At 70.9% G+C, this 24461-nt stretch overlaps 7 protein-coding genes across 11 annotated transcripts in view; 3 read left to right on the top strand and 4 right to left on the bottom strand.

The window, feature by feature from the left end:
- LOC142603171 (calcium/calmodulin-dependent protein kinase type 1-like) overlaps positions 1-24461 on the top strand; it is a 151206-nt gene that overhangs the window by 123806 nt on the left and 2939 nt on the right. The window contains exons 2-3 of one of the 2 annotated variants that reach the window (XM_075762246.1): positions 23587-23613; positions 24111-24224. In XM_075762246.1, coding sequence (XP_075618361.1) covers positions 24139-24224 — 86 coding nt within the window. In that variant the 5' untranslated portion in view covers positions 23587-23613; positions 24111-24138. Of the gene's footprint in view, positions 1-23528; positions 23614-24110; positions 24225-24461 lie in introns of those variants that run through there. The other variant, XM_075762245.1, reaches the window with a different exon arrangement.
- Positions 503-9577, bottom strand: LOC142603168 (uncharacterized). The gene is made up of 32 exons (XM_075762226.1): positions 9424-9577; positions 9306-9321; positions 8745-8900; positions 8548-8654; positions 8336-8459; positions 8120-8259; positions 7956-8024; positions 7766-7832; positions 7498-7685; positions 7276-7323; positions 7125-7170; positions 6857-7005; positions 6705-6773; positions 6573-6624; positions 6395-6496; positions 4451-5274; positions 4353-4374; positions 3904-4265; positions 3599-3710; positions 3485-3529; positions 3167-3306; positions 2903-2962; positions 2730-2784; positions 2431-2615; positions 2303-2353; positions 2174-2219; positions 1953-2065; positions 1806-1874; positions 1679-1736; positions 1437-1532; positions 1314-1352; positions 503-1130 (listed from the first exon to the last, which is right to left on the bottom strand). Exons 1-32 carry the CDS (start codon positions 9520-9522, stop codon positions 523-525), a joined length of 4317 nt encoding a protein of 1438 aa, XP_075618341.1. The 5' UTR covers positions 9523-9577; the 3' UTR covers positions 503-522.
- JAGN1 (jagunal vesicle mediated transporter 1) lies at positions 9647-10894 on the bottom strand. 2 transcript variants are annotated; one of them, XM_075762253.1, is made up of 3 exons: positions 10823-10894; positions 10487-10584; positions 9647-10366 (listed from the first exon to the last, which is right to left on the bottom strand). In XM_075762253.1, exons 2-3 carry the CDS (start codon positions 10573-10575, stop codon positions 9904-9906), a joined length of 552 nt encoding a protein of 183 aa, XP_075618368.1. In that variant the 5' UTR covers positions 10576-10584; positions 10823-10894; the 3' UTR covers positions 9647-9903. The 2 variants fall into 2 exon arrangements, with proteins under 2 accessions (XP_075618368.1, XP_075618369.1); XM_075762254.1 differs by lacking the exon at positions 10823-10894 and adding an exon at positions 10808-10812.
- Positions 10846-12932, top strand: RPUSD3 (RNA pseudouridine synthase D3). 3 transcript variants are annotated; one of them, XM_075762249.1, is made up of 9 exons: positions 10846-10994; positions 11459-11526; positions 11601-11645; positions 11721-11817; positions 11946-12023; positions 12097-12181; positions 12255-12381; positions 12450-12589; positions 12672-12932. In XM_075762249.1, exons 1-9 carry the CDS (start codon positions 10861-10863, stop codon positions 12849-12851), a joined length of 954 nt encoding a protein of 317 aa, XP_075618364.1. In that variant the 5' UTR covers positions 10846-10860; the 3' UTR covers positions 12852-12932. The 3 variants fall into 3 exon arrangements, with proteins under 3 accessions (XP_075618364.1, XP_075618362.1, XP_075618363.1); XM_075762247.1 differs by having other exon boundaries at positions 11916-12023; XM_075762248.1 differs by having other exon boundaries at positions 10950-11046; positions 11916-12023.
- Positions 13014-17173, bottom strand: TTLL3 (tubulin tyrosine ligase like 3). The gene is given in 11 exon segments (XM_075762257.1): positions 13014-13971; positions 14051-14486; positions 14566-14834; positions 14837-15035; positions 15107-15275; positions 15502-15588; positions 15695-15809; positions 15889-16017; positions 16168-16488; positions 16607-16710; positions 16802-17173. Coding segments are annotated over 11 exon segments (2613 nt in total). The 5' UTR covers positions 16869-17173; the 3' UTR covers positions 13014-13254.
- On the bottom strand, positions 17563-19881 carry ARPC4 (actin related protein 2/3 complex subunit 4). Its single transcript, XM_075762252.1, has 6 exons — positions 19573-19881; positions 19268-19386; positions 18713-18824; positions 18538-18633; positions 18229-18399; positions 17563-17775 (listed from the first exon to the last, which is right to left on the bottom strand). The coding sequence occupies exons 1-6, from the start codon at positions 19873-19875 to the stop codon at positions 17770-17772; spliced, it is 807 nt and encodes a 268-aa protein (XP_075618367.1). The 5' UTR covers positions 19876-19881; the 3' UTR covers positions 17563-17769.
- On the top strand, positions 20002-23167 carry TADA3 (transcriptional adaptor 3). Its single transcript, XM_075762190.1, has 8 exons — positions 20002-20471; positions 20595-20845; positions 21017-21122; positions 21324-21465; positions 21635-21738; positions 21855-21964; positions 22099-22284; positions 22375-23167. The coding sequence occupies exons 1-8, from the start codon at positions 20265-20267 to the stop codon at positions 22565-22567; spliced, it is 1299 nt and encodes a 432-aa protein (XP_075618305.1). The 5' UTR covers positions 20002-20264; the 3' UTR covers positions 22568-23167.

Below are 24461 nucleotides of genomic sequence, written 5' to 3'. Positions count from 1 at the left end.
CGGTGACGTGACCTCGTACGGAGCGGGAGCGGTTCCTCGGGACGCACCGGGAACCTCCTCCCGCCTGGTCTGGACGAGCGCCTCACCCCCCGACCCGACTGGGCCGCTCCCCATCACCCTTCCAGCCAAACCAATCCGGGTCACCTTCCCCCTCCAGCCAAACTGGTCCAGTCCCCCTCACCCCCCCGAACTGGTCCAGTTCGCCCTCATCCCCCAGTTGGCCCAGTTCCCACTCATCTCTGAACTGGTCAAGTTCCCCTTACTCATCCCAAACTGGTCCACTTCCTCCTCACCCCCATGAACTGGTCCAGTTCCCCATCCACCCTCCAACCACATCAGTCCAGTTCCCCTTCACCCCCAAACCAACCAACCACCCCCTCCTGCCCCAAAACCCCCCCGTACCTCCCCATCACCCCTCACCACTCCACCCCAGTCCCCCCTCCCGACTCAACCTCCCCCCCACACCCCCCCACACCCCCCCCAGAAGATGGACGCGCGCGTGGCAAAGCCACCATCGCCTCTTTATTCCCCTACCGCCTGCCGCAGCCCCTCAGCCACCGCTGCCACGTACGACTCCGGCCACTGGCCCCGTTGCCGACTCGGTCCCGCCAGTGCCCGTAGGAACCCCCCCATCTCGCTGGGCAGCGCAAAGGCAGGGGCTGCCTGCAGTGCTGGTGGCACCGCCGGCACCAAGGCCTCTAGCCGGGCCACCACGTAGCACCCATTGCCTGCTGCCAGTGCCGGCACGGCGCAGGACAGAGCCGCTGCGAATACCTCACAGGGTGCTACAGTGGGGACATCATCGGGGCCGGTGTCGTGCCGGGGGCCGGGGCTGCTTTCAGCAGCCCCGGCCCCCGGCACGGCCCCGGCCTGGGTGTCCCATCGGCGCGCAGCAGCCACAGCCGCCGGGGAGAGGAGGAAGATGACGGTGTCACCGTCACACAGCGCCCGCCGGTGCTGGGCGTGCAGCCAGGGCAGTGGCCCCCATGCTGCTACCCCGCTGCCGCCTCCCGGTGCTGCCGTCACCACCAGCCCCAGCGGGCGCAGGGCTGCCGTCAAAGCGCACGCCGCCCGTTCTGCCGCCGGCTCCGCCGCATGCACCAGCAGCGCCCGTTGACCTCGCAGAGGGCCTGGGGGGTGTGGGGGGGGTACCATCAGTGCCTGAACCCCCATCATGGGCACCCCATACCCACTGTATGGGGCAGCCGCGGTGGGAAGCAGGTGGGGACGACCCCTGATGGGGGGACCTGTGTGGGAAGGGGATGGACATCCTTGCCTCCCTCCCCTAAACCCCAGGGTCCCTCCACACTCACCCTCAGAGCCATAGTCAGCCCTCAGGGACTTCAGCCAGCCTGCGGGGAGGAGAGGCCGTGAGGCAGGGTCCTGGGGGGGGGGGAACCCAGGCCAGGCACAGCCCCCAGGTGGGTACCGCTCACCTTTCACGTCCTCCTTCTTCAGCAGGAGCAGGAGCAGGAGGCAGGCGGCCCCCAGCAGCACCCCCATCCACACCAGCGCCCAGCGGGCGTGCAGGTCTGTGGGCAGGGGTCATTGCATGCCGAGGGTCCCCAGCACCCACTGAGAGCCCCCAGCACCCGCCCAGTGGGTCCACGGGCTGGGTGCCCTCTCTCGGCCCCGTACCAGCCCCCCCCTCTCCCCTGGTGTGGCCAGGGACACTCACATTTGTGCAGGGGACAGGCCCAGAGCGTGACACCGGTGCCGTTCTCAGGGTGCCAGATCTGCAGGGACAGGGACATGTCACACGCTGCCTGATCCATACCCGCGGCCCGCTGGCTGCCCGCACTGACCTGCCTGCACTGCCCTGCTACCACGTCCTGCTGCAGCTCCCGCTCCAGCAACCCGGGGTGCCCAGCTCCCTGCAACGGCAGCAAGGAGTGAGTCGGCTGTGCTGCCGGAACCACCGCTGCCGGGACGCGGGGGTCCCTGCCCCTTACTGTGCTGGTGAAGCGGGCGAGGGGCGTGCAGGCTCCCTGCTCCAGGGCGCACAGCGAGGCGTTCTCCCCACGCTCCAGCAGCAGGAGGTCATCGGTGTGGCCGGGCAGTGCTCCTAGGGATGTGCCAGGGGGCTGGGGGGTGTGGCGAGGGGAGGCCGGGGGGCTCATTCCCCAGCCCGACCCCCACGTTGCCCCTACCCTCCTCCCCCGGCAGTACTCACGGCCCTGCAGGCACTGGGTCAGCCGGACCTGCCCGCCGCTCCACACCTGCCCCAGAGAGCAGGTTAGCAGTGCCCAGGGCTGCCTGTGGGGCAGGTGTGGGGCAGCCATGGGGCAGAGGAGTGTCCTACCTGCACACAGAGGTTGGGGTGTGGCCGCAGCCCCCCAAACTCCTGGGGTCCCTGTGGGCAGAAGGGACGCTCCGTCAGTGCCACCCGCATTCCCCCATGCCCCCGGCACCCCACAGAGCCCCACTCACCTGCCCCACGGCGGGCTGCTGCAGGCCAGGCAGGGCTTGGCAGGGCCTGGTGGGTGCCGGCTGCCAGCAGGGCACCAGCTCGGCTGGGAGGTCGCAGGGGGCTGAGAGGGACCAGCTCAGCGCCTGACCCCCTGTATGCAGGACCAGCCGGCTGCGCGCCCACAGCCGCTCCCAGGCCTCGGTGTCTGTGGCGGCACCAGGAGAGAGGTTGTCACCCCATGTGGTGTCCCCTCGGGTCCCCCGGTGTCCTGCCCCCCCCTCCAGCACCCCAGCCCGTCCCAGCCCCGCAGCATGGGTACCGTGGGAGAAGGGGCACAGGGTGGCCCGTGGCGGGTCCTGGGTCTCCGGCCAGACCTGGAGTGGGAAGAGAGGGAACAAAAGGATTTGGGGTGACCCAGCTGGCCCCCTTGGGATGCCAGAGGGGGGCTCACAGTGCCTGGAGCCCTTCTGCTTGTGCCTGGCGGGCGCCCACCTGCAGGCAGAGGCAGGGCAGCACCTCATCAGCCAGCAAGCTGTAGTTCATGGGGCCACTCTGTCACAGGGAAGCAGACGTAGGTCACGTCGTGGCAAATTGCCCCCTGGCAGGGTCACCCAGCCCAGGGGGACCCGCTCCTGGGGGACCCTCTCCCAGGACCCTGCCTGTAACACAAGATACAGCTTCCCGGGCGGCGAGGAGCAGGAGGCAGCAGCCAGAGCCTGGCCAGGGTAGGGGGTCAGGGAAGGGGTTTGTACTCACCGCAGTCACTGCGCGCCCCGACCCGCCAGCGCTGTGGCTCTGGTTGTGGTAGAGCCAGAGGGTGTAGCTGTGCCCCACCGCGGCCCCCTGCACCTCCACGACCACCTCCTTCGTCCCCGGGGAGACCTGCAGCCTGGGCACTGCGCCGCCGGCGGCTGAGGGCACCAGGCACTGCCCACCCGGCACCGCAGGACAGGGCACGGCACCCCGAGGGTCACCCTCTCCCCCCAGCACCCACCACCCAGAGCTCCCCAGGGGACATGCACCAAGATAGGGGGGATCCCGGCACTGCGGCAGCCGGGGGACGCCAGCACCTACCTTGGCACTGGGGGACACCAGCCTGTGCCATGGGCCACGAGCAGTCTGCGGGGACAGGGTGTCAGCGGGCAGGGGGGATAGGGGTCGCCGCAGCAGGGCATGCCGGGGGCTCACCTGGCACCCGCTGCCACCGCTTCAGCCTCCGGCGTCCATGCGAATTGGTGTATGCTGTGACGTGGAGCTCGGAGCCCAGCGGCGCCTCGAAGCACCGGAAGGTCACCCAGCCCTGGGCAGGAAAACCACCACCGCGCTGTGGCGAGGCACCAGCACCTCCGGCACCCACCTCCCCGGGGCACGGTGGACAGGACCGCAGTGCCACAGAGACGCGCCGGTGCCAGCATCCACAACCCCATGCACCATGGCGCCTGGGGACTGCCGATGGCAGGGACGCTCATCCCTGGCACCCCGCACCTACGTACCAGGGGTCGGCCAGGCACTGTGTGGGCCAGGGGCGCCTGGACCTCCACGGCCACGCAGCGGGAGGAGGCGTATGTGTGCCCAGAGAGCAGCAGCAGCCCGGTGATGTTGGGCTGGGACGAGGAAGCCTCATCCACCAGTGAGCCCTCATCGCCGTCCTCCGCCCCAGAGATGCCTGGCAGCGCGGGGCAGGGGGGCTCGCCAGTGCCGGTTCCAGGCGGCAGGGCCAGGCGCAAGCGTGCCTCCAGGCAGGGTGAGCAGGCCGCGGGCTCGGTGCAGCGCAGTGCTGGCTCCAGACGCATCTGAGCCAGGGCCAGCCCGCAGCCGGGCCCCGGCAGCTCCATCCCACACAGCACGTCGGCGTCTGGGGGGGGAGATGGAGGGTGGCCATGCACGTGGGGTGCCATGTCCCGGGTGGGCTGGGGGCCATGGCGGTGGCAGTGGCACTTACCCAGGAGGCGGCAGGCGAGACCCTGGGGGGAGACAGGGGTGAGGCCGGTGGCAGTGCCGGGGTGCCCGGTGACCCGCGTGCTGGTGACGCCGACCCACCTGGGAGCAGGCCAGGGTGTCTCGGGGGGCTCCGCGCCCGCCCGCAGCCCCCGCCGCCAGCAGCAGCAGCAGCAGCAGCAGCAGCCACCCCAGCGCACGCATGGCGGGGCCGGGGCCGTGGGGCGCCCCGGCCCCACGCAGTCCACTCCCGACGACCCCGCTCCCGGCTCCACGGGCCCCTCCGCCGCCGCCGGCTCCCGCTTCCTGATCCGATCCCGGACACCCGGGTCCTAGCGCGGCGCTGGCGACCGCCCCGGGGTGGGGCCTCCCCGCTCCCGCACCGACCCACGGACGGGTTCCGCACCCGCACCGCCGGCAGAGCTCGGGGCCCCACGGGGACCAGGACGGCCCCCTGGCTCGGGTACGGGACCTGCTCCTGCCCCATGCGTGTGCACGGTGCCCAGGCTGGCCCCAGGGAGCCGGCAGCGGCTGCGGGACGCGGTCCGACAGCCGCGCCCGGACGGGCTGCGCCCTGCCTGGTGCGTCCTCTTCCCCTCCCGTGCTGCTGGGGCGGGGGGGGGGGGGGGGAAACACCGGGCGGCCCCACGCCCCGTGGGACACCGGCCGAGCCCCAGCACACCAGACGGACGGCAGGGCAGGGTGAAACGGTGCCTTTATTGCTTCCACCCCAGACAAGATCCCGCTGACAGCGCGGGAGCGAGGAGCGGGGCCGGGCTGCGCCCAGCACCCAGCCCCGCCGCCCCCCGTGCCCCGGGCAGGGCAGGGACCCCCCCGGCTTCTTTCAGCGCCGCCCCAGCCCCTCACCCAGCCACGGCGTCCCGAGGGGCCTCCCCAGGGTCCCGGCTCTCCTCCGGAGCAGGTCCCTGCGTGGAAATAAAGCTGCCCTTGCCCGGGACAGCACCTCTGCTCTCGGCCCCGGGGGCCCGGCCAGACGCTCACCCCGATCCCCGTGGCGTGTCCCATGACCGGGGGCCATCCCTGCTCAGGTCCCTGCAGCACCCACGGCCCCTGCCCGGGGCACCCACGGGCACCCCTCCTGCCGCTGCAGTCCACGCACTCGGCCGACCCCCGCACCTCCATGACCAGACCCCTGCCCTCACGGCAGGGGGGGCTGCACCCAGCCCCGCCGGCCCCGCAGCAACGCCCAGCTCAGCCCCAGCACAGGCGCTCAGGTGCCAGCAGCCGCTCGGGGGGGCCGGGGTGGGGGGCTGCCCTCCCCGGCCCCCACCTCCAGCAGCCGGTGCAGGAGCCCCTGCACCCTGCCCCGGCAGCGGCGGGGGGGCGGGGGGCTGCCCCGCAGGGCACCCAGCAGCCTGGGCAGCTGCCGGGGCAGGCGGTAGGTGGGCAGGGGCCGGAGGGGCCGGGGGACATCACGGGGGCTGCAGAGCCGGCTGAAGTAGGCCAGCACCCAGCCGCCGCCACGGCCCGCCGCCCCCAGCTCCCCGTGCAGGCAGGTCATGGCCGCCCCAAAGATGTCGTGGGCGTCCCCGGGGACTCCATCAGCCGCCCCGACCCGCCACCGACGGAAGAGCCGGGCGCTGCCCCGGCTCCAGAGAAGGAGGACGGTGCCGCGCTGGCGGCCCACACGGCCGCGCTGGGCGTAGAGCCAAGGCAGGGTGCCTGCCCGCCCCACGCTGCCCGCTTCCCACAGGTCCAGGCGCACGTCGCAGCCCAGCCCCGCACGCAGCCGCTCAGCCAGGGCACAAACCAGCCCCAGATGCTCCTCTGAGTCTGGCGAATACAGCAACAGCACGGGGCGCCCGCCTGGGGCACCTGTGGGACGGAGGGCACAGCGGTGACAGCCCTGTCCTGACCACCCCTGGCATCCCCTGGGGACACCCCAGCATCCAAGCACCCACTGCCCTGCACCACCACCCACTGCCCTGGGACCCCCCCTGCAGCCCAGGGAGCTGTCACCCCCCAGCATCCCAGCCCGATAGCCACTGCCCCCCGATCCCACAGCTCCCTCAAGGTGCCCCTCACCAGCGGCTGGCCTCCAGTTTCCACAGCAGTTGAGGAGCAGCACAGTCACCACCAGCCCCAGCGCCAGTGCCAGCCCCAGCAGCCCAAAGTGCCTGCGGGAGACTGGGAGAGGGGCAGTGAGGGGGGGTGTGCACCCCCCCCCCCCCGGCCCCCACAGCCCCCCAGGACCCTGGCTCACCGTCGGGGCAGAGCAGCTGCTTCCGGGCAAAGCGCACGTCTGAGCGCCACACCTGGGGAAGGGGCTGGGTGAGAGAGGGCCAGGTTGGGGTCCCCCGCCACGGTGCGGGTGCCAGCAAGGGGGTCACCTTACCAGCACACAGCTGCCCAGGACCTGCACCGGCAGCAGCATCGCCAGCTCCCCGGGGGCAGAGCCCTCTGGCTGCAAAGCACAAGGACAGGCTCAGTGTGGCTCAGCATGGGTCAGTCCCATCCCGTGTTCCCCCACCGCCCCGTGCCACTCACCTGGGTGACGGTGTAGAGGGGGGCCTCGGGCTCACACTGCCCACCCTGGCGCTGGCAGAGGGCTGCACTGAAGGCCGCAGGGACGCTGGAGGTGAGGCGCAAGCGCAGCTGCAGCCCCCAGGCACTCACTGAGACGTTCCAGGCGGTCTCTGCAGCCACCAGAGGGGGGGGGGTGTGTTTCACAGGATGCCCGAGGGGATGAGGGGTGCAAGGGACCCTGGGGCAGGGCTGTGCTCAGCCCTGGGCTGCCCCCACCTGTGGGGCTCACCTGGCCGGTGGGGACACTCCACGTGGCTGCTGTTCCCATAGGAGAACTGGGGGAGCAGGGGTCAGCGGAGGGGCCGGTGAGCTGCCATCGCCCACCACTGTCCCCAGCCCCTTCCCAGGTGGTGCCCACCCACCCACCCACAGGGGCTTACCCGGAAGCAGAGCTGGGGGTGCACGTCCACTTTGTCCAGGGTGTATGCCTGGTATGGGCAGAGAGCACATCACTGTTCCCACCCACACAGCCCACGGGTACCCCAGTGACCACCCATCGCCCTTGAGGGACCCTGGGGTCCAGTGGGTGCCCCAGCCAGGGATACAGCCCTGCACGCCTCTGGGCTCGTGTCCCGTGACACCCCAAAGCCAGGACCCCTCACCTGCTCCTCTTCACTGGCCGTGGAGTTGGGGATGTCATGGCAGGGCGCAGTCTTGTCTGCCACCTCCCTCCAGCACAGGGTGGCCCGGGGGCGCAGGGGACAGCTGGCGCTCAGCACCATCGCCATCTGGTCCTTGCTGCTGGTGCTGTAGTCGTGGAAGCGCACCGAGGACCAGAGCTCGGGGCCGTCTGCAGGACACCATGTCATTGGGCTGGGGGGACAGCCGGGGGACCCCTGGGACCCGTCTCCTCTCCCCATGGGCACTCACAGGCAGCCGGCTGGTCACGGAAGGGGCAGCGCTTGCTGCGTGGGCTGTCATGGTGGGGGTAGGAGGCCTGGGGGAGCAGAGCCGGACGGTCAGGGCAGGATGCACCCCCACCACTCCTGCGTCACCCTCGCTGCACGGGCAGAGACAGGCAGAGAGAGGGGCCCGGCAACCGCAGGGGAAGGCAACGCACCTCGATGCACAGGCAGGGCACCAGAAACTCGTACGGCAGTGAGACACGGTGGCCCTCCGGCACCAGCACCTGCAGCACGGAGGTAGCGTCAGCTGGCGGGGAGCACGGCCCCCAGCCCGGGGTGGGGGTGGCCGGCGGGGGGCGGTTGGGTTCGGAGCCGTTACCTGCCGGTGGAAGGGCCGGGGCAGCTCCTCACACTCCAGGGCCAGCTGGTGGCACAGCCGCACCATGAGGGCAGGGCCCTCGGGCACCCACACCTCGACGGCCCGTGCCTCGGGGACCCAGGCGTGGGTGAAGACGGGCCCTGCGGAGCAGGCAGGGGTCAGCCGGCACCGGCGTCCCCCCCCCGGGACGCCCCCCGGGGTCCCTCCCAGCCTCACCGGGCGGTTCGGCGGCGACCAGGTGGCTGCGGGTGATGGCCAAGCCTCGGTCAGGGATGGTGCGGAGGGAGACGAGGACCTGCCGCCCGCTCTCTGCCGGGAAGCAGTCGAACTGCACCTGCCACTGCGGGGAGCGGGGCGGGGGGGGGGTTAGCGGGACATCCGCGGCCCCAGCGTCCGGCCCCGGCCCTGCAGTCCGGTCCCGGACTCACCGGCGAGCTGCCCGGTGCCCGGTGCCGCCGCCAGACCTGCAGCCAGCCGGCCCGGTTGGAACCCAGCTCCAGGAAGTTGAACTGCAGCCCACGGACACCACCGAGTTCTGCGAGAAACCAGCGTGGGGTGCTGACGCGGGTGGGAGGACGAGCCCTCCCCATGCAGGGGTACGCGGCCCCGCCGCCCCTGCCCATACCTGCGGCGGGGAGGGCCAGGCGCACCCGCAGGCAGGGCTGGCAGGGCTGCGAGGGCGGGCACAGCCGGGCCGTGCTCAGCGCCAGGTCGGGCGGCTTCAGCGGGGGCCCGGCCCGGCCCGGCCGGCGGCAGCGGGGGCGGCTCAGCGTGCTGTCGGCTGCGGCAGGGGGGGGGGAAGAGCAGAGAGGTGGCGGCCGTGCGACCGGGGTCCCGGCTACTGCCGGCACCGGGAGCGCCCTGCACCGGGAGTCCTCGGAAGGAGGGGTCCCGGGCGGGAGGAAGCTCTGCACATCGGAGCCTCCGGCGGGGGCGACGCTCGGGCACCGGGAGTCCCGGGCAGGAGGAGCTCTGCACACCGGGAGCCCCGGGAGTTCTCGGAAGGGGAAGCCCCACACACTGGGAGTCCTGGGAAGGGGGAAGCCCCACGCCCCGGAGCCCCCCCCCCCCCGGTAGCCACAGACGGGGGAAGCCCCACCATCCCACTGCACCCACCCGGTAGCCCCGGCCAGGAGGAGCCCCGCTCTCGCAGCCCTGGCCCGATCCCGGCCCCGCCGCTACTCACCGGTGGCCCGGCACTCCTGCAAGCAAAGAGACGGGGGTGAGCGCGGCGCCGCCCCCCCCCCCAGCCGCCTCTTTTTCACATTCCCCCCCCCCCCCCCGACGCCCCCCCGGACGCTCACGAAGTTGGCGGAGACCCGGAGACGGGTCACGGCGGCCCCGGCCCCGGGCAGCAGCAGCAGCAGCGCGGCGGCAGCGGCGAGCAGCATCGGGCGCCCCATGGCCGAGCCGCCGCCGCCGCCGCTCCCCGCCCCGCCCCGGGCCGGCCCCGCCGCATTCCTCCGCCAGCACGTGCGGCCCCCCCGCCCCGCGGCCAGGCGGCGCTTCCTGCGGCGCAGACACGCGTGGGAGCGCGGAGGGTGCTTTATTTCCATACAGCAACACACGGAGGAAGGGGCACCCGCACCCCACGGAGACGGGCCCGGGGACCCTCCACGGCCCGGGAGCCACCGCCCACCCTCCCACGCGAGTACAAAGCTGTGGCGTGGCTCAGACACGCACCCTGGTCCCCGGGGACTCCCACCCACCAGAGCTGCGCTCAGCGCTGCCCCACGGGGCCCAGCTGCGGAGCTCCAGTCCTCACGGAGCCCACTCGTCCCCACTCATTTCTTCTTCTTCTCCTGTGTGCTGGTGAACCAGGAGTCCAGCAGCTTCTTGCTGTAGTAGAGCTGCCAGCCATGCACCTGGGCGGCCACCACCACCACCAGGTACATGACAGAGACTGCCGAGAAGCCGAAAATGAAGCGGTAAGCTTTGCCATGACGGTAGAGCTGCTGCGCCATGGGGAACATTTCCATGGCCCCATAGATGAGGGGAGCCACGGAGAAGAGGCCGGTGCTGATCATGGAGAGCACCAGGTAGCTGATGTTGTTGCGGGGGAAGGAGAGGAGGCCCAGGAGGGAGGGCAGGATGCTGAGCAGGTAGGGGTACTCCCACTGGTAGGGCATGGCCACCTGGTCGTGGGGCAGCAGCTTGAGGTGCCCCACGCACATCTGGGCCGAGAGCAGCAGCCAGATGCCCACGTGCGTGTAGATCAGCTTCTTGATCTCCGACTTGAGGGTCACGCTGGGGAAAGAGCGCGGGGCCGTCAGGGCCTGCCGGGGGGACGTGCCCCCCCGCCCCCCTCCGGAGCGCTGGGGGAGGCCGCCCGGTCCCCTGCCTCATCTGGCAGTGCGGGACACCTACCTCATCTGGTAGTGCGAGGCCACACGCTCCCGGTGCTGGAAGTCGCTGCCATCGGTGCCGGCGGCGCGGGGACCCCCGCGGGAGGCCATAGTGCTATTCTGGGGAGGCACAGCGTCAGGCGGGAGCCACCCCCCCCCCGCCCGCAGCCGCAAGCTCCGGCCCCCCGGGCCTCCCTCCCCCAGTGACAGGTCCCCGTGACAGCCCCAGGACCCCCTTCCCGTGGCTGCCCTAGTCTCCACCCGACCCCCCGGGACAGCCTCCCGGGCACCCCCACAGGTGACACCCCCGGGGCGCCCTCCCCGCCGGCCCGGTCCGCCGCACCCCGCCGCGCCTCACCTGCCAGCGGGACGCTCTACCCACACTTCCGCCTATCTATGGCCGCGGCCGCCGGCTCTGAATACCGGGGGGGCCGCTCTGCGCGCCCGGAGGCTCAACTCTATGGCCGCGGCGCCGTACTCTCCCACTGTCCCGCTTCCGCGCAGGCGCAGTGCTGCCATGGCGGGCGGGGGTACCGCCGCGCGCGCTGTGACGCGCGTGGGACACGGGGCGCGCGCTGCGGGGTCAGAGGGGGGCGGCACGCGGGTGTGCGGGGCTGCGGGGGGGGGGGGGCAGGCGGGGGGGGGCGCGTGTCCGTAGGGGCGCGCACACGTGTGCACAGGGGGCTGTGGGGGCACGCGGGATGCACACGCGTAGGTGCAGGGGGGCCGTGGGGGCACGTGGGGACGCATACGCGTGGATGCACAGGAGCTTGCGGGCGCAGAAAGGTTATGACGTGGGAGCGGGGACACACGTGGGGTTGTATATGTGCGAGCAGAGAGCGGCTGGGGGCGCAGGGGCACGCGTGGGGAGGCAGGGCAGTGGGCGTGGGATCAGACTTGGGGGCACCCCTGTGGGGGTGGCGGCTGGGGAGAAGGGGGCGCTGGGGTGGGGGGTGGGTCCCACCCATGCCCCCCACCCACTCCACCCCCGCAGGTGGGGGCGGCTGCTGGGCCCCGAGAAGACGCTGGGGCTGCTGGAGGCCTCCGTGGTGCACCGGGAAGGTACTGGGGGGGGGGTAAGGGGTGCCGGAGGGGCAGTGGGGGGGCTGCATCCTGACCAGGCATCCCCTCGCCAGGAGCCCTGCTGGCGCTGAGCAAGCCCCCCGGCCTGCCCGTCCTGGGTGAGTGTGGGACAGGAGCTGGGGGTCCAGCCTGGGGTGGGGGGTCCAGCAGGCACTGACACCCCCTGTCCCCAGGGCGCCCCGGGGAGCTGAGCCTGGTGACGCTGCTGCCGGCGCTGAGACGGCGCCTGGGCCTCACCGCCGAGCTCCACGTGGTAAAGGCTCCTGCCAGGTACAGCTGGGAGAGCCCAGGAAGGCGGGGGGGGGTGTCAGGGGGTGCCTGCCCCCCCCCCCCCCCCCCGTGGGGCTCAGCGCTGCCACGTCCCGCAGGGAGTGCTCTGGCCTCGTCCTCCTGTCCAGCTGCCACCGCACCACCGAGCAGCTCCAGCAGTTCTTCACCGACGCCCGCCGGAGGGGCCAGTACCCAGTGACGTACCGGTGAGTCCCCGGCCCCCCGCCATACCGGCACGGTGCGGGGAGCCCATCCCCTCCTCATCCCCTCTCCCCACAGCGCCGTCACTGTGGGGGTCCCAGCAGAGGCAGAGGGTGAGATTCGCACCGGGCTGTGCTGCCAACAGCAGGGTGACACCACCGTGGTAAGTGGGTGCCATGGGCCCGGGGGTGTGGGGGTCGCCCCGGGGGGGGTGCTGAGGGGCTGTGCTGCCGTAGGTGGTGCCAGTGCCGGTCCCAGGGCGCCGCAGCCTGGCCAGGAAGGAGGTTAAGAGCACTGTCACGCGCTACCGGGTGCTGGGTGCCGCACGGGGCTGCGCCCTGCTCCAGCTCCAGCCCAGGACAGGTGAGTGGCCCCCCAGTGTTCCCCCCGTGCCCCCCCCAGCACAGTCCTACCCCCCTGTGCCTCCCCAGCCTTCCCCGAGCAGCTCCCGGTGCACCTGACGCTGCTGCTGTGCCCGGCCCTGGGTGACCACGAGCACGCGTCCCGCGTGGGCAGGGTGCTGGGGGTGCCCTTCCTCCTGCCCCCCGAGGCCGCCCCGACCCGCACACAGGTACATGGGCAGAGTGGGTGCTTGCGGGGGGCTCAGCACAGCCCACCGGGGACCCCGCTGAGTTACGCCTTTCCCCTTGCAGGTGCTGGATGAGGAGCTGCTGCGCCGGCTGGGGCTCTCCCCACAGCAGCTCCGCCGCCTCCCGCTCCACCTCCACCTGCAGCAGCTGGTGCTGCCCCAGGGCCCGCTCTGCACCCCCCCGCCACCCCCTTTCTTGCGCACCCTGCGTCTCCTGGGGCTGCCCGAGCACCGGGAGCCCTAGCACCCGTGGGGGCACCCCCACCCCAACCCGCTCCCCTCTGCCACACCATTAAATCCCCACCTGCCACCAGGGCGGCTCAGTGCCCGTGTCTTTTCTTGGGACACTCAGCATGCGTCCCCCTGGCATCGCCCCCCACCCCAAGCTGGTGACAGCAGCCTTGCCACCCCCCACCCCGTCCCTGACCTGGTTCCCAGTGCGGGGGTGCAGCGGTGTCCCCACCAGCACGGTTCTGTCTGGCAGGCGCAACCACACGCAGGCAGAAGCGGAGGTGTCTTTTCCTGCCTGCTCTCTGCCCCCGGCCAAGGAGCTGCCACAGCAGCCCCGGTTCCTGCCCGCGGCCCCGGTGCAGCCCCGGCTGTGCCTGCGCCCTCCCACACACAGAGGGGCAGAGCCGGGCTCCCTCTCACAGACATGTTTTGCAGCCCCTGCGGGGGGTGGGCTGGGTGCCCCCACCCAGCGATCGGGTCTGGCTGGGGTGGGGGGGAGCTGGGTGATGCCGTGTTGCCCCAGCTGGGATGGGCATGGTGCTGTCCCCTCCTGGGTGTCCTTTGGTGTCACAGCTCCTCTGCGTCCCCCTGGCAGGTGCCGTGTGCCGCTTCCTCGCAGTGGGGCTCGGCTGCCCCAGGCCAGGGGTCCAGGTGCTGGGGGCCAGCCCAGGTGGACACAGCACCCCAGCGGGAGGGGGAGCGGGAGGCCGGCCTGCGGGTCCCCGGGGGCTGCCAGGGGCTCCCCGGGGCAGCGGGATGGGCACCCGGGCCAGGGGACGGACATCAAGCAGGGGCAGAGCTGCCTGGGGCTGCCCGGGCAGGCGGCGGAGCTGCGGCAGGCCCCGGCTCCTGACACGGCAGCCCGGGGGCTGCAGTGGTGCCAGGGAGGCAGAGCCGGGTGGGCGGTGGTGGCTCCATTGCTCCAGAGGAGCCAGCTCCCCCCGCGCTGCTCCTGGCTGGGGGACCTGGGTGGCTTTGCCCCAGGGGCTGGGGGGCACACGGGGCTGGGGGGCACACGGGGCTGGGGGCGGGGGCCTGCCCCGGGACTGATGCCGTGACAGCTGGGGCTTCCTCAGGGAGCAGCCTTCCACCATCAGCTTCAGCCCCACGTACAGAGGCACGGGCACGGCTGCCTGCAAGGGGACATGGGGGGAGTGGGGGCTCGGGGTGCCCTGGGGGGGTGCCTGCCCTGCAGCCCCCCCCCCAGCCCACCTCCTTGTAGATGAGCTCAAAGGCACCAGTGGGGCAGTCAGGGTCATCCCTGCGGTCGATCACCACGCGCAGTGTGTCCCGCTGGACGCTGGCACACAGCCGGCTGGTCACCGCCGAGGAGGGGGCCATGGTGGGGCTGGCGTTGATCTCCAGCAGCCAGGGCTGGCAATCCTCCCCAAAGACAAAATCCGCCCCGTAGAGCTCAAAACTGCCCTTACGGGACCCCACCAGGTCTTGAGCACTGCGCAAGGCACCCACCACAGCTGCCTTCATGCCGGGCACCATCACCTGGTGCCAGGTGCCCGCCCGTCCCACCTGCGCCAGGTACGCCTGGAGCTGCTGGCAGGACCAGATCTGGTCTGGGGGCAGCTGGGGGGGCCGGCCCTGCGCCTGCCTGCACTGCTTCTGGATGGAGACGTTGCAGAGGTGCCTGGCGCTGGGGCGGGGAGAGCGGGGCTGGGTCAGTGGGGTGCCGGGGTGCTGGGGTACAGGATGCCAGGGTGGGGGTCACTCACGGGTTCAGGCAGTGCAGGGAGAAGAACCGGGAGCAGAAGCGCAGGTAGCTCTCACGGTAAAACCAGATGGTCAGCGGGTTCCAGTCAGTCACCAGGAACCATTGCCGGATGTCAAATTTGGTACCGAAGATGAGCAGCGGCCGCTCCACGTATTTCTGCACCACCCACTCACCCACCCGCACCAAGGGTGCCACGCAGCCCCCCGCCAGCCGCAGCACCTCCTCCAGCCGTGCCGTGCAGACGATGCCTGGTAGGGACGTGGTGGTGGTGGTGGGACCGCCCCTCAGCAGGGAGCCCGTGCCCCGCTTCCCCTGGCCTTACCCCTGCCCCGGGATTTGGCACCGGGTTTGAGGATCCAGATGTTGCGGTCACCCTCCATGCTGAGCTGGGGCAGCCGTCCTGCCAAGCGCTGCAGCAGGGCCTGGCACCGCTCCCGCTGTGCCCCACTCAGCACCAGCCTGGCCCCCTCGCTGCAGGGGGCGCGGGGGGGAGCTCAGTGCTGGCCCTGCCGTGGTATCCCCCCATCCCACTTGGCACTCACTGCACCACGCAGTAGTAATCCCGCAGGAAGCGGTCCCAGTCGGTGCCCGTCATGCGGGGGGATGGAGGATCCTTGTCGATGTCCTGGTGTCCCAGGCTGCTCAGATGCTGCCCGCAGATCTGCAGGGCCTCCTCCACCAGCTGGGGGGTCAAGGAGGGCCCCAGGGCTCCTGTGGATGGCATGGGGTAAAGGAGCTACAGCACAGAGCCTCCCCGTGGGACGAGTGGCTTTGGGTGCACAGGGATGGACTGGGGGGACAGACCATCCATCAGGTGGGCTGGCAGGAGGGAGTGGGGGGTCCCGAGCCATGGCCCCAAGCAGAGGCTCAGTGACCAGACACATCCCTGACCCCAAACTCCACACATTACTCCCCCCACCCAGCTCCACATGCTCACCTGGCCCCTCACTGGATTTTGGGGGCTCCTCTGTCCTCTCGAGAGCCACTTTGAGCAGGCTGCGAGCTGCTGTCAGGCGAAAATCCTCTGCAAGTGGGGCATTGTCCCTGCCTGGTCCCAGGCAGGACATGGGGGGACCAGGAGCGCAGGAGAGCAATGGCCCCCCACGGGGTCACGCCGGCCCCAAGCTCACCAATGAAGGCTTGCCTCTCATCCGCAGCCCCCAGCCGGTAGCACCGGGGGAAGAAGGTGTCAGGGTCGGCTTGGTCAAACCAGGGCAGGTTTCGCAGGCTGAGGCACAGCCCCTCCTGTTTAGAGAAGGGTGGCAGCCCCTGACAGACCTCACACTCATGTGCTGTCCCTCCTCCGGGGGTCCCAGGCTCCCACCTTGGTAGTGAAGGCGCCCACCTGGGCGTAGTGGTTCACCACCTGGTCCTGCCGCAGCAGCCGGCGGTCAACAGCACTGAGGCGGTTGGTCCAGATGAAGTGCGGCACCTGGTCTCGCACCAGGCGGGACTGCAGGGTTGGGGGTGTGGGGTGAGACACAGACAGCACCCCCCCATCCCACCTTTACCCCCCTGCCCCAGGCTGGCCCTGTGCCTGAGGGTCCCAGGGAAGGGGTGCTGGGGGCTGTGGCAGAGCTCAACCTTGGCCCTCCCAGCTAACCATGAGGTCGTGGATGCCATCGGGGTCCTCATCCCACCACTCTTTCTCCTCTTCCTCCTCAGGTGGCCGTGGGGGCTCTGTGGTCCCCAGGGAAGGCCACGTCGACCCCAGCTGCAGGTCCAGCACTGCTTCCTCCTGCTCAGCACCACCACCATCACTGCCCTCCTCCTCCTGCAGCTGCTTCCCCTGGCTGCCATGATGCTGCTCCAGCCAGCTGCCTGCCCTGCCTGCACTGGGGAGCTTCCTCTCCACCCAGCCCCGGGCCCGCAGCAGGCTGCGGATGACAGGGTAGGGGCCCTGCACCGTGAAGATCTTCTTCTCCTGGGGAGGGAGCCGAGAGCTCAGCCTGCCCCCACCCTGGTCCCTCCAGCTCAGCTCCCACCCCTGAGCCCTAAGTGCAATAGATGCAGGTGTGTGGTGGGGGGGTCGGGCCCCTCACCTTGATGGCCCTCTCCACATGCAGCCTGGCCCTCTTGAGCCGATCGGGGTCAAGCCAGGGGTGGTGGCAGCCGCAGCGGCCGGTGGTGACGGGTGCCGCCTGCCCTGGGAGGACAGCCCTGGCTGATGCCGCTGGCCCCATGTCCCCAGTCCCACAGAGCAGGCAGGGAAGGGAAGGCGGCGCCTGCCTGCCTACCTGCCTGCCTCTGCCTGAGCGAGCTGGGGGGCCCTGCCGCAGCGTTCACTGACCCACCGAGCCTCATTCCAGCGTCCCGGCTGCACCGCGCACCCCCCAGGATGCCGCGCTGTGCCCTTATCCCCAGCTGAGATGTCTCCTGCTCCAGCAGTGCCCCCCCCCAGCCGAGTGCTGCCCCCGGCCAGGGGGCTGTGTGCCCACAGTGCTGCTCTCCCTGCGGCACTGTCCCACGGCAGCCTGAGGACGAGGGGAGCTGCGGGTGGCTCTGCCTCCCCCAGGTGCCAAGCGGGGCCCCTGTTCCCCTGCCCTGCTGCAGACTGAGGTGGGGGTCCAGCCCGTGATGCAGCCCCCCAACCCCAGCACCGCTGTGAGCCCCAGACCTAGTCACCGCACCGGCTCCACCAGCCCCCCCTGTGCCCACACCCCCAGCCCCCTGCACCGGCCCTCCCCCAAACCTCAACCCCCAGCCCCCCCCCCCCTTTCATGCACCACACCCAGACCCCTCCAGCCTCCTTGGTGCCCCCCCAGCCTCCCCTCGAGCCCCTTCATACCCCCCAGACATCCGCATCCCACCCGCCCCGCACCCCCGGCCCTGCCCGCACCGTCGGGGCCGCCCCCGCTGTTTGCCGTTGCCATGGCACCCCGCAGGCCCCGCCCCCTCCCCGCAGGCCCCGCCCCCTCCCCGCAGGCCCCGCCCCCTCCCCGCCAGCGCCCCAGGTCCCGCCGGTGCGGCGGGAGGGAGGGAGGGAGGAGACACCGGCTACAGCAAACGAGACCGTTTAAAAAAAAAACGAGACGAGACAACGGCGGCAACCGGGGCCGCTCTGCCGCAAGCGGAGGCTGCTCCCAGCACGGCCGCCCGGCGAGGGGCGGGTGGGGCCCGGCCCGGCCGTCTGCGGGGCAGCGGGAGCAGGCACGGTGCCCGGCAGGCACAAGCGTCGGGGAGCCATGGGGTCCTGCGCCACGGCCTAAAACTGAAAGGCGAGAGAAGAGACACAGCCTTCAGTCCCTGCCCACGGGTGCTCCCCCCCCGGCCCTCACCCACCCTCCCGGCTGGCCCGTCACCCTCCCCAGCCCCGGGGGAGGGCAGCCATTGCTCAGGGTGATCCACACCCAGCTTCTCCCTCTGCCTCACCCGGGCACTGTACGTCCCATCGCAGCAGGCACCAGAAGGGACACGTCCCCCTGGCTGCTGCCCACGCCTGAGCATGCTCCAGGGGTCTCATGGCTGGCACTTCATGAGCAAAGGAGGTGCAAGTGCCCCTGGTCGTCCTCCCTTGATCCCTGAGAAGTTCCCTGGGCAGAGTGTCCCAACTGTCCCCACAGATGGGATGGGGGGGCTCTGGGCACGAGGGCCATGCTGGCTTTGAGCCCCACACCCCGCTCCCAAAACAATGGGCCTGTCTCCTCCTGGTTCAGAGCCTCACATTCTTGAGGAACTCCTCTGCCACGATGCGGGCCCTGGCATTGACAGAGAGCTTCATCTCGCTGATCTCCTTATCGATCTCCTCCATAAAGTGGATGACAAAGTCCACCAGCTTGTGCTTGTACATCTGCTCCGTGTGGAAGTTTGTGATCAAGAAGCTGATGTCGTAGCCCTGGGGAAGAGAAGCACCCTGAGGATGAGGACCCAGGCCACCAAGCACGCGGCCTCTCACACCCCAGTTTGGCACTGGGGACGCCCCCACTTTGCCAGTGCCAGGAGTGGAGCCGGAGGGGCTGCCCTGCCCCCTCACCTCCACGGGCTTCCTGCGCAGGATGAAGAAGTTCTCAGCCCTCATCATCATGAAGCGCATGAATTTGTGGCACAAGATCTTCTCGATCTCATCGGCCTGGGGAGAGGAAAGGGAAGTGAGGCTTCCCCCGCGCCAGGCGTGAGCTGCCAGCCCACGGCCCGTGCCCCCAACTCACCTGCTTCACTGCGATACTGACGCGCACAGAATTAATGGAGCCCTCAATGAGGACCTTCTCCTTCTCGTTCCTGCTGATGATCACCGGCTGCAACAGCAGCTCTTTGCTGCTCCTGTGAGCAGAGGAAGGGCAGGACTGACTCAGAAGGAAGCATTTACTGGCCAGAAATGGGGATGGGAAGAGCACAAGTGGGGAACCACGGGGATCAGAGAGATATGGAGGTTTTGCTTCATGCGAAACACGATGCTTTCTGCCTCCTGAAGGCGTCCGCCCCCAGGGTAGATCCCAGGAGGGCCTCCCTCCTCCCTGCAGTTCCTCAGCTCCCCCCGCGGCACCAGCCCTGTGACTAAGGGGCAGCAGCCGGTGGGTGCGGAGGCCTGCCGGGCCACGCAGCCCCCTCCCGTCAGCACTGAACAGAGGCAGCAGCGCTACAGGGAAGCCCTTATTGCCGGCTGCCCGGCGAACCGGCAGGTACCGGCAGGGTCCGGCCAGCGGTCCCCGGGATAGGCAGCCTCGCCGGAGCAGGGCTCCCCCGGTGCGCCCCCGTCCCCGTACCTGACTTCCACCTCGGGCTTGTTGTGCCGCTCCACCACCTGCGAGGAGAAGTTCTCCAGGCACAGCGCGGCCTGCAGCGTGGCGCGCACCGCGTTCAGGTACGGGCGCAGAGTGGCGGTCTGCGGGGACACAACGGCGGCGGCATCAGCGGCCCGGCCCGGCCCCCACCGCTTGCCCCTCGCCCCGCAGCCCCCCGGCCCCGCTCACCCCGCCACCACCGACCCCTTCATCCCCGCCCGCCGCCGGTCCCCGCCCGCCGCTACCGGCCCCCCCCAGCCCGGCGAGCTGAGCGCCCCCCGCCCTACCATGGTGGCGGCTGCGGTCCGGTCCCGGCAGGCGGAAGTGGCCGGTTCTCTCTTCCGGGATGCACAGAAATTCCCACTGCGGTGGGAGGGGGGGAGGCGGGACGCTCCCGCCCCGCGTCCAGGGCCCGGACGGCGGCGAAGTGGCCTCGCCGCAGCACACACAGGGGACGCCGTGGTAATGAACGGCGACGCCGCGACGCTGGAGAGCGGGCGCGGCGGCAGCGGCCCGTGGCGGCGGCGGGATCCCTCACGGCCCCCCCCGGCACCCCGCCGCACTTGGTACGCTCCTGTCATCGCTTCCATATTAGGAAAGGGAGATGGAGAGCGAGTCGGACCAATGAGCGGAGGGCGCTATGCGCAGCTGGGCCAATGGAGGAGCGAGAGGCGGGGCACCTACCGACTGCGGGGGCCGGAAGGGGCGAGCGGCCTAGGCCCGGCCCGGCCCCGCGGCGCTCCCGCCGCCCCCGCCGCCCCGCCGGCGCCTCTCCGCCCTCCGGGCCTCCCGCAGCCTCCTCAGCGCCCCGCTGCAGCGCCCCTCGGTGTCCATCAGCGCCCTGGTGCCGCCCCCCGCCTTGTTCCCCTCAGCGCCCCGGTGATCCCCCTGGTTCCCCGTAGCCCCCAGCTCCGCTCCCTTTCCTCTCAGCTTCCCTCCGTCCCCGGTTCCCCCGTAGCTTCCCCCGGTGCCCGCCGCCATGAGCGAGCTGAAGGACTGCCCGCTGCAGTTCCACGACTTCAAGTCGGTGGACCACGTGAAGGTGTGCCCCCGGTACACGGCCGTGCTGGCCCGCTCGGAGGACGACGGCATCGGCATCGAGGAGCTGGACACGCTGCAGCTGGAACTGGAGACGCTGCTCTCCTCCGCCAGCCGCCGTCTCCGCGTCCTGGAGGCTGAGACCCAGGTGCCGGGATCACAGCCGTAGGGTGGCTGCCCCGTCCTGCCCCTTCCCGCCGAGGGGGCTGCCTCCGGTCCGTCCCTGCTCAGCGCTGGGTGCGGGACCCGACGAGGCATTGCTGTCTTCCAGATCCTGACGGACTGGCAGGACAAGAAGGGCGACCGGCGGTTCCTGAAGCTGAGCAAGGACCACGATGTGGGCACCTCTGTCAAGCACGGGAAGCCCAAGAAGCAGAAGCTGGAGGGCAAAGGGGGCCACGGGACAGGGCCTGGCCCCGGCCGGCCCAAGTCCAAGAACCTGCAGCCCAAGATCCAGGAATACGAGTTCCAGGATGATCCCATTGACGTGCCCCGCATTCCCAAAAACGATGCTCCGAACAGGTGTGTGGGTGTTGGGGGTGTTGCGATCACCCGTCTCCTTCCTTGCAGCAGCTGGCACTAAGGCTGCCTCCAGCCCAAGGGAAGAGGTGTCCAGGGGGAAAGGGGGGGGGTGCGAGTCAGCTCCCGCAGGCCCCCCTGCAGCACTCTCTCACAGTTCATCCATCCTTGCAGGTTCTGGGCATCGGTGGAGCCGTACTGTGCCGATCTCACCAACGAGGAGGTCAGAGTCCTGGAGGAGCTGCTCAAGCCGCCGGAGGATGAGGCAGAGCATTACAAGGTAAAAAACTCCCGAGCACCCGGTGCCTCCCTGGCCCCATCCCCTACCCTCTCTCCCCAGTCCCTCCCAGCCCCCAGCCGCTCCGTCCCCTCCCATGCCTCACAGTGAGCGTTCCCGCATGGGGATGATGCCGCGGCACCGGGCGGGTGGTGGGAGGCAAGGTGGGGGCACCGGCAGCTGTGCTGAGCCCTGCTCTTGCAGATCCCACCCCTGGGGAAGCATTACTCGCAGCGCTGGGCCCAGGAGGACCTGCTGGAGGAGCAGAAGGACGGAGCCCGGGCGGCAGCTGCTGCAGACAAGAAGAAAGGTGTCCTAGGGCCGCTGACTGAGCTGGACACCAAAGGTGCCTCTGTCCCCACCTCCCCTCACCCAGAGAGGCTGCGAGCACCCATGCCCGGCAGAGCCGAGCCCTGGTCCCTCGCCCCACGTGCCCGGGGTGGTGCCTGCCCTGCCCCGCTGCTTACCTCTGCGTGTTTGGGGTTGGTTTTTTTCCCCTTCCCGCTTTTTCCCAGATGTGGATGCCCTGCTGAAGAAGTCAGAGGCCCAGCACGAGCAGCCAGAGGACGGGTGTCCCTTTGGGCCCCTGACGCAGCGTCTCCTGCAGGCCCTCGTGGAGGTGAGGGGGCTCCGTGGGGCTGTGCGGTAGCCGGGCTCTATGGGGCCGACGTGGCCCCATGGGGCAGCGTCACCACGGCCCAACACAGTGACCCTCCCTCATGCTCCTGTCGGCAGGAGAACATCATCTCCCCCGTTGAGGACTCCCCCATCCCCGAGATCGCCGGCAAGGACTCGGGAGCCGACGGCGCCGGTACGTCTCCCCGCAGCCAGAACAAGCCCTTCAGGTGAGCAACTGAGGTGGCTGCGGAGCTCGGCGCTGCCAGTGGGGACAATGAACACGCTGGTGGCTTCCCTGCCCCAGCGAGTCGGGGGGAGCAAAGGGCGCGTGGTGGGCAGCGGCCGCTCTCCACCCCGGCAGCGTCCCCCACACCAAGTCGCTGGAAGGGCGGATCAAGGAGGAGCTGGTGGCCCAGGGCCTGCTGGAATCGGAGGACCGGCCGGCTGAGGACTCGGAGGACGAGGTGCTGGCTGAGCTGCGCAAGAGGCAGGCCGAGCTGAAGGCCCTCAGCGCGCACAACCGCGCCAAGAAGCACGAGCTGCTGAGGTGAGAGTGGGCAGGGATGGGCACAGGCAGGGGGCTGTGTGGGGGACGACTGACGCCCCCCCCCTCCCCCCGCCATGTTGTCTTCCCCAGGCTCGCCAAGGAAGAGCTGCACCGGCAGGAGCTGCGGCAGCGCGTCCGCATGGCCGACAACGAGGTGATGGATGCCTTCCGCAAGATCATGGCGGCCCGGCAGAAGAAGCGCACACCCACGAAGAAGGAGAAGGACCAGGCCTGGAAGACCCTGAAGGAGCGGGAGAGCATCCTCAAGCTGCTGGATGGGTAGTGGGGACCGAGGACCCCCCTCAGCCGTGGACCTTGGCAGCCGGGGGTGGTGGCTGTGCCCTCGTCACCCGTGGGGTGCCGGTGTGCCCACACCCTGCCTGCGCTTGCCGCGTGGGACAGCGGGGTACAGCCCCCACACGCCCTGGGCCTGCTCGGGGCCTCCCCACCTGAGTGACGGGTCCTGGCTGCTGTCCCCTCGCTGTCCCCTGCCTGCACGGGGCTGTCACCCACCCAGGCTGGGGCCCGTGGAGGTGCCGGGATCCCTCGAGGGAACAGCCCTGCCCGTGGCCGGCGGCTTCCGCTCCGGCGTTCCCCCCCTGCGCTCCCCCTGTTATTCTGGGAGCGTGACATCAGCCGGGCTGCTGCGGGGGGCGGATGTGGTGGCTGCTGTGGTGCGGCTCCCACGCTCCCACGGTCCCCTGTCCCCCCCCCCACGGCCCCGGGCGAGTGCGGAGTGAAACCCAGCTCCCCACGGAGTGGGCTGGGAGGTGTGGGGAGGGGAAGGGGCCGGCAGGGCGGGGGGGGGGGGGGGCGGCCGGGATCTCCGTGTACCGGTGGTTTCTGCTCCCACGCGCGCGGGCAATAAAAGCAGCCCGGTGCAGGCGGTGGTGTGGTGACCTCAGGGGGGCCGTGGGGTGTGGGGACAGCCGTGCCGTGGGGGGGTCCTGCCAGTGCCGTCTCCACCTGATTGGGGGGGGGGGGGGCCGAGCCAGGGCTGGGGCTGTCCTGCAGCCCACTGTGGGGGTGCCCCACGCGTGTCCCCAACGGACACACTCGCATCCCCACAACGGCCGCACTTCCCCTGCCCAGCTCCCCCCGCCGCACCGAACGTGTTTACCCCGGCTCGTCGCCCCTCCCGCGTGGACGCGTGCCCCGCTGTCACGCGTGTCCCTCGGCGGCCAGCCCCGCCCGCCGGCCTCTCATTGGCGGTGGCTGCTCGTGGCCCCTCCCCTCCCCGTGACGTCAGGGCTGTCCGGCGGCGCCGCGCCGGGAGGAGTCGCCGCTGCTCCGCGCGGGGCCGGGGCCGGGGCCGCCGCAGCGCCGTCGGTAAGGGCGGGGCGGGGCGGGGCGGGGGCGGCGTGCCCACGCGCGGAGCCGGTGCCCACGCGAGAGCCCAACCGGCGGCGGTGTAGGGGCTCACCACCCGGGGGGGCGCAGCCCTGCTCCCACGCGTGTCCCGCCCGGCGCGGCTGTGCCAGCTGGCACGCGTACGGGACCCGCGGGTGGGGACACCCCCACCCCCCCGCCTGCCTCTGCCCCTCCCCTTGCCCGTCCCCTCCCGGGAGGGGCCCAGTGTATGTCCCTCGTGGGGCACCCCACGCCAGGACTCCTGCATGGGGGGGGACGGGGGGCCGTGGGGCCAGAGCAAAGGCACCGAGCTTGTCCCCATCACCCCGTGATGCCAACCCCGGACCACCTGCCCTTGGCACCCTGTCACCCCCCCACCGTGTCCCAATGTCCTCTCACCCCACGGCCACGGCGTTCCGCTCCCCCCCCCCCCCCCCCAGAGCACACTGACACCCTGTTCCCCACTCATGTCACAGGTGGGAGTGGGTGGCCCCACGGGGCACCATGCCGCTGGGGCAGGATGGGCCCAGCTGGAAGAAGAGGACCGAGGACATTCAGCGCATCTACGACTTCCGAGAGGTCCTGGGCACGTGAGTCGCGGGCAGGGGGACACCGGTGACCGCCCACTCACGGTGCCGGATCCGTTCCACCCCCACCGCCGGCTTTGCCAAACCCACCGCGTGGAACCACGCCAGCTCAAATATTGGCCCAAGGCGGGGGCTGCCACGGGGCCGGCACACGAGGGCCACGCTGCCGGGTACAGGCAGGGGTTTGCGGTGCTGCCTGCACTGCCACCTCCCTGGGGCCGGCAGCCCTCCCGCTGTGCC

Source organism: Balearica regulorum, chromosome 10 (genome assembly GCF_011004875.1).
Source record: "Balearica regulorum gibbericeps isolate bBalReg1 chromosome 10, bBalReg1.pri, whole genome shotgun sequence".
Taxonomy (NCBI): domain Eukaryota; kingdom Metazoa; phylum Chordata; class Aves; order Gruiformes; family Gruidae; genus Balearica; species Balearica regulorum.
Note: the sequence above shows the minus strand (reverse complement) of the source record. Positions and strands in the feature narration are given on the sequence as shown.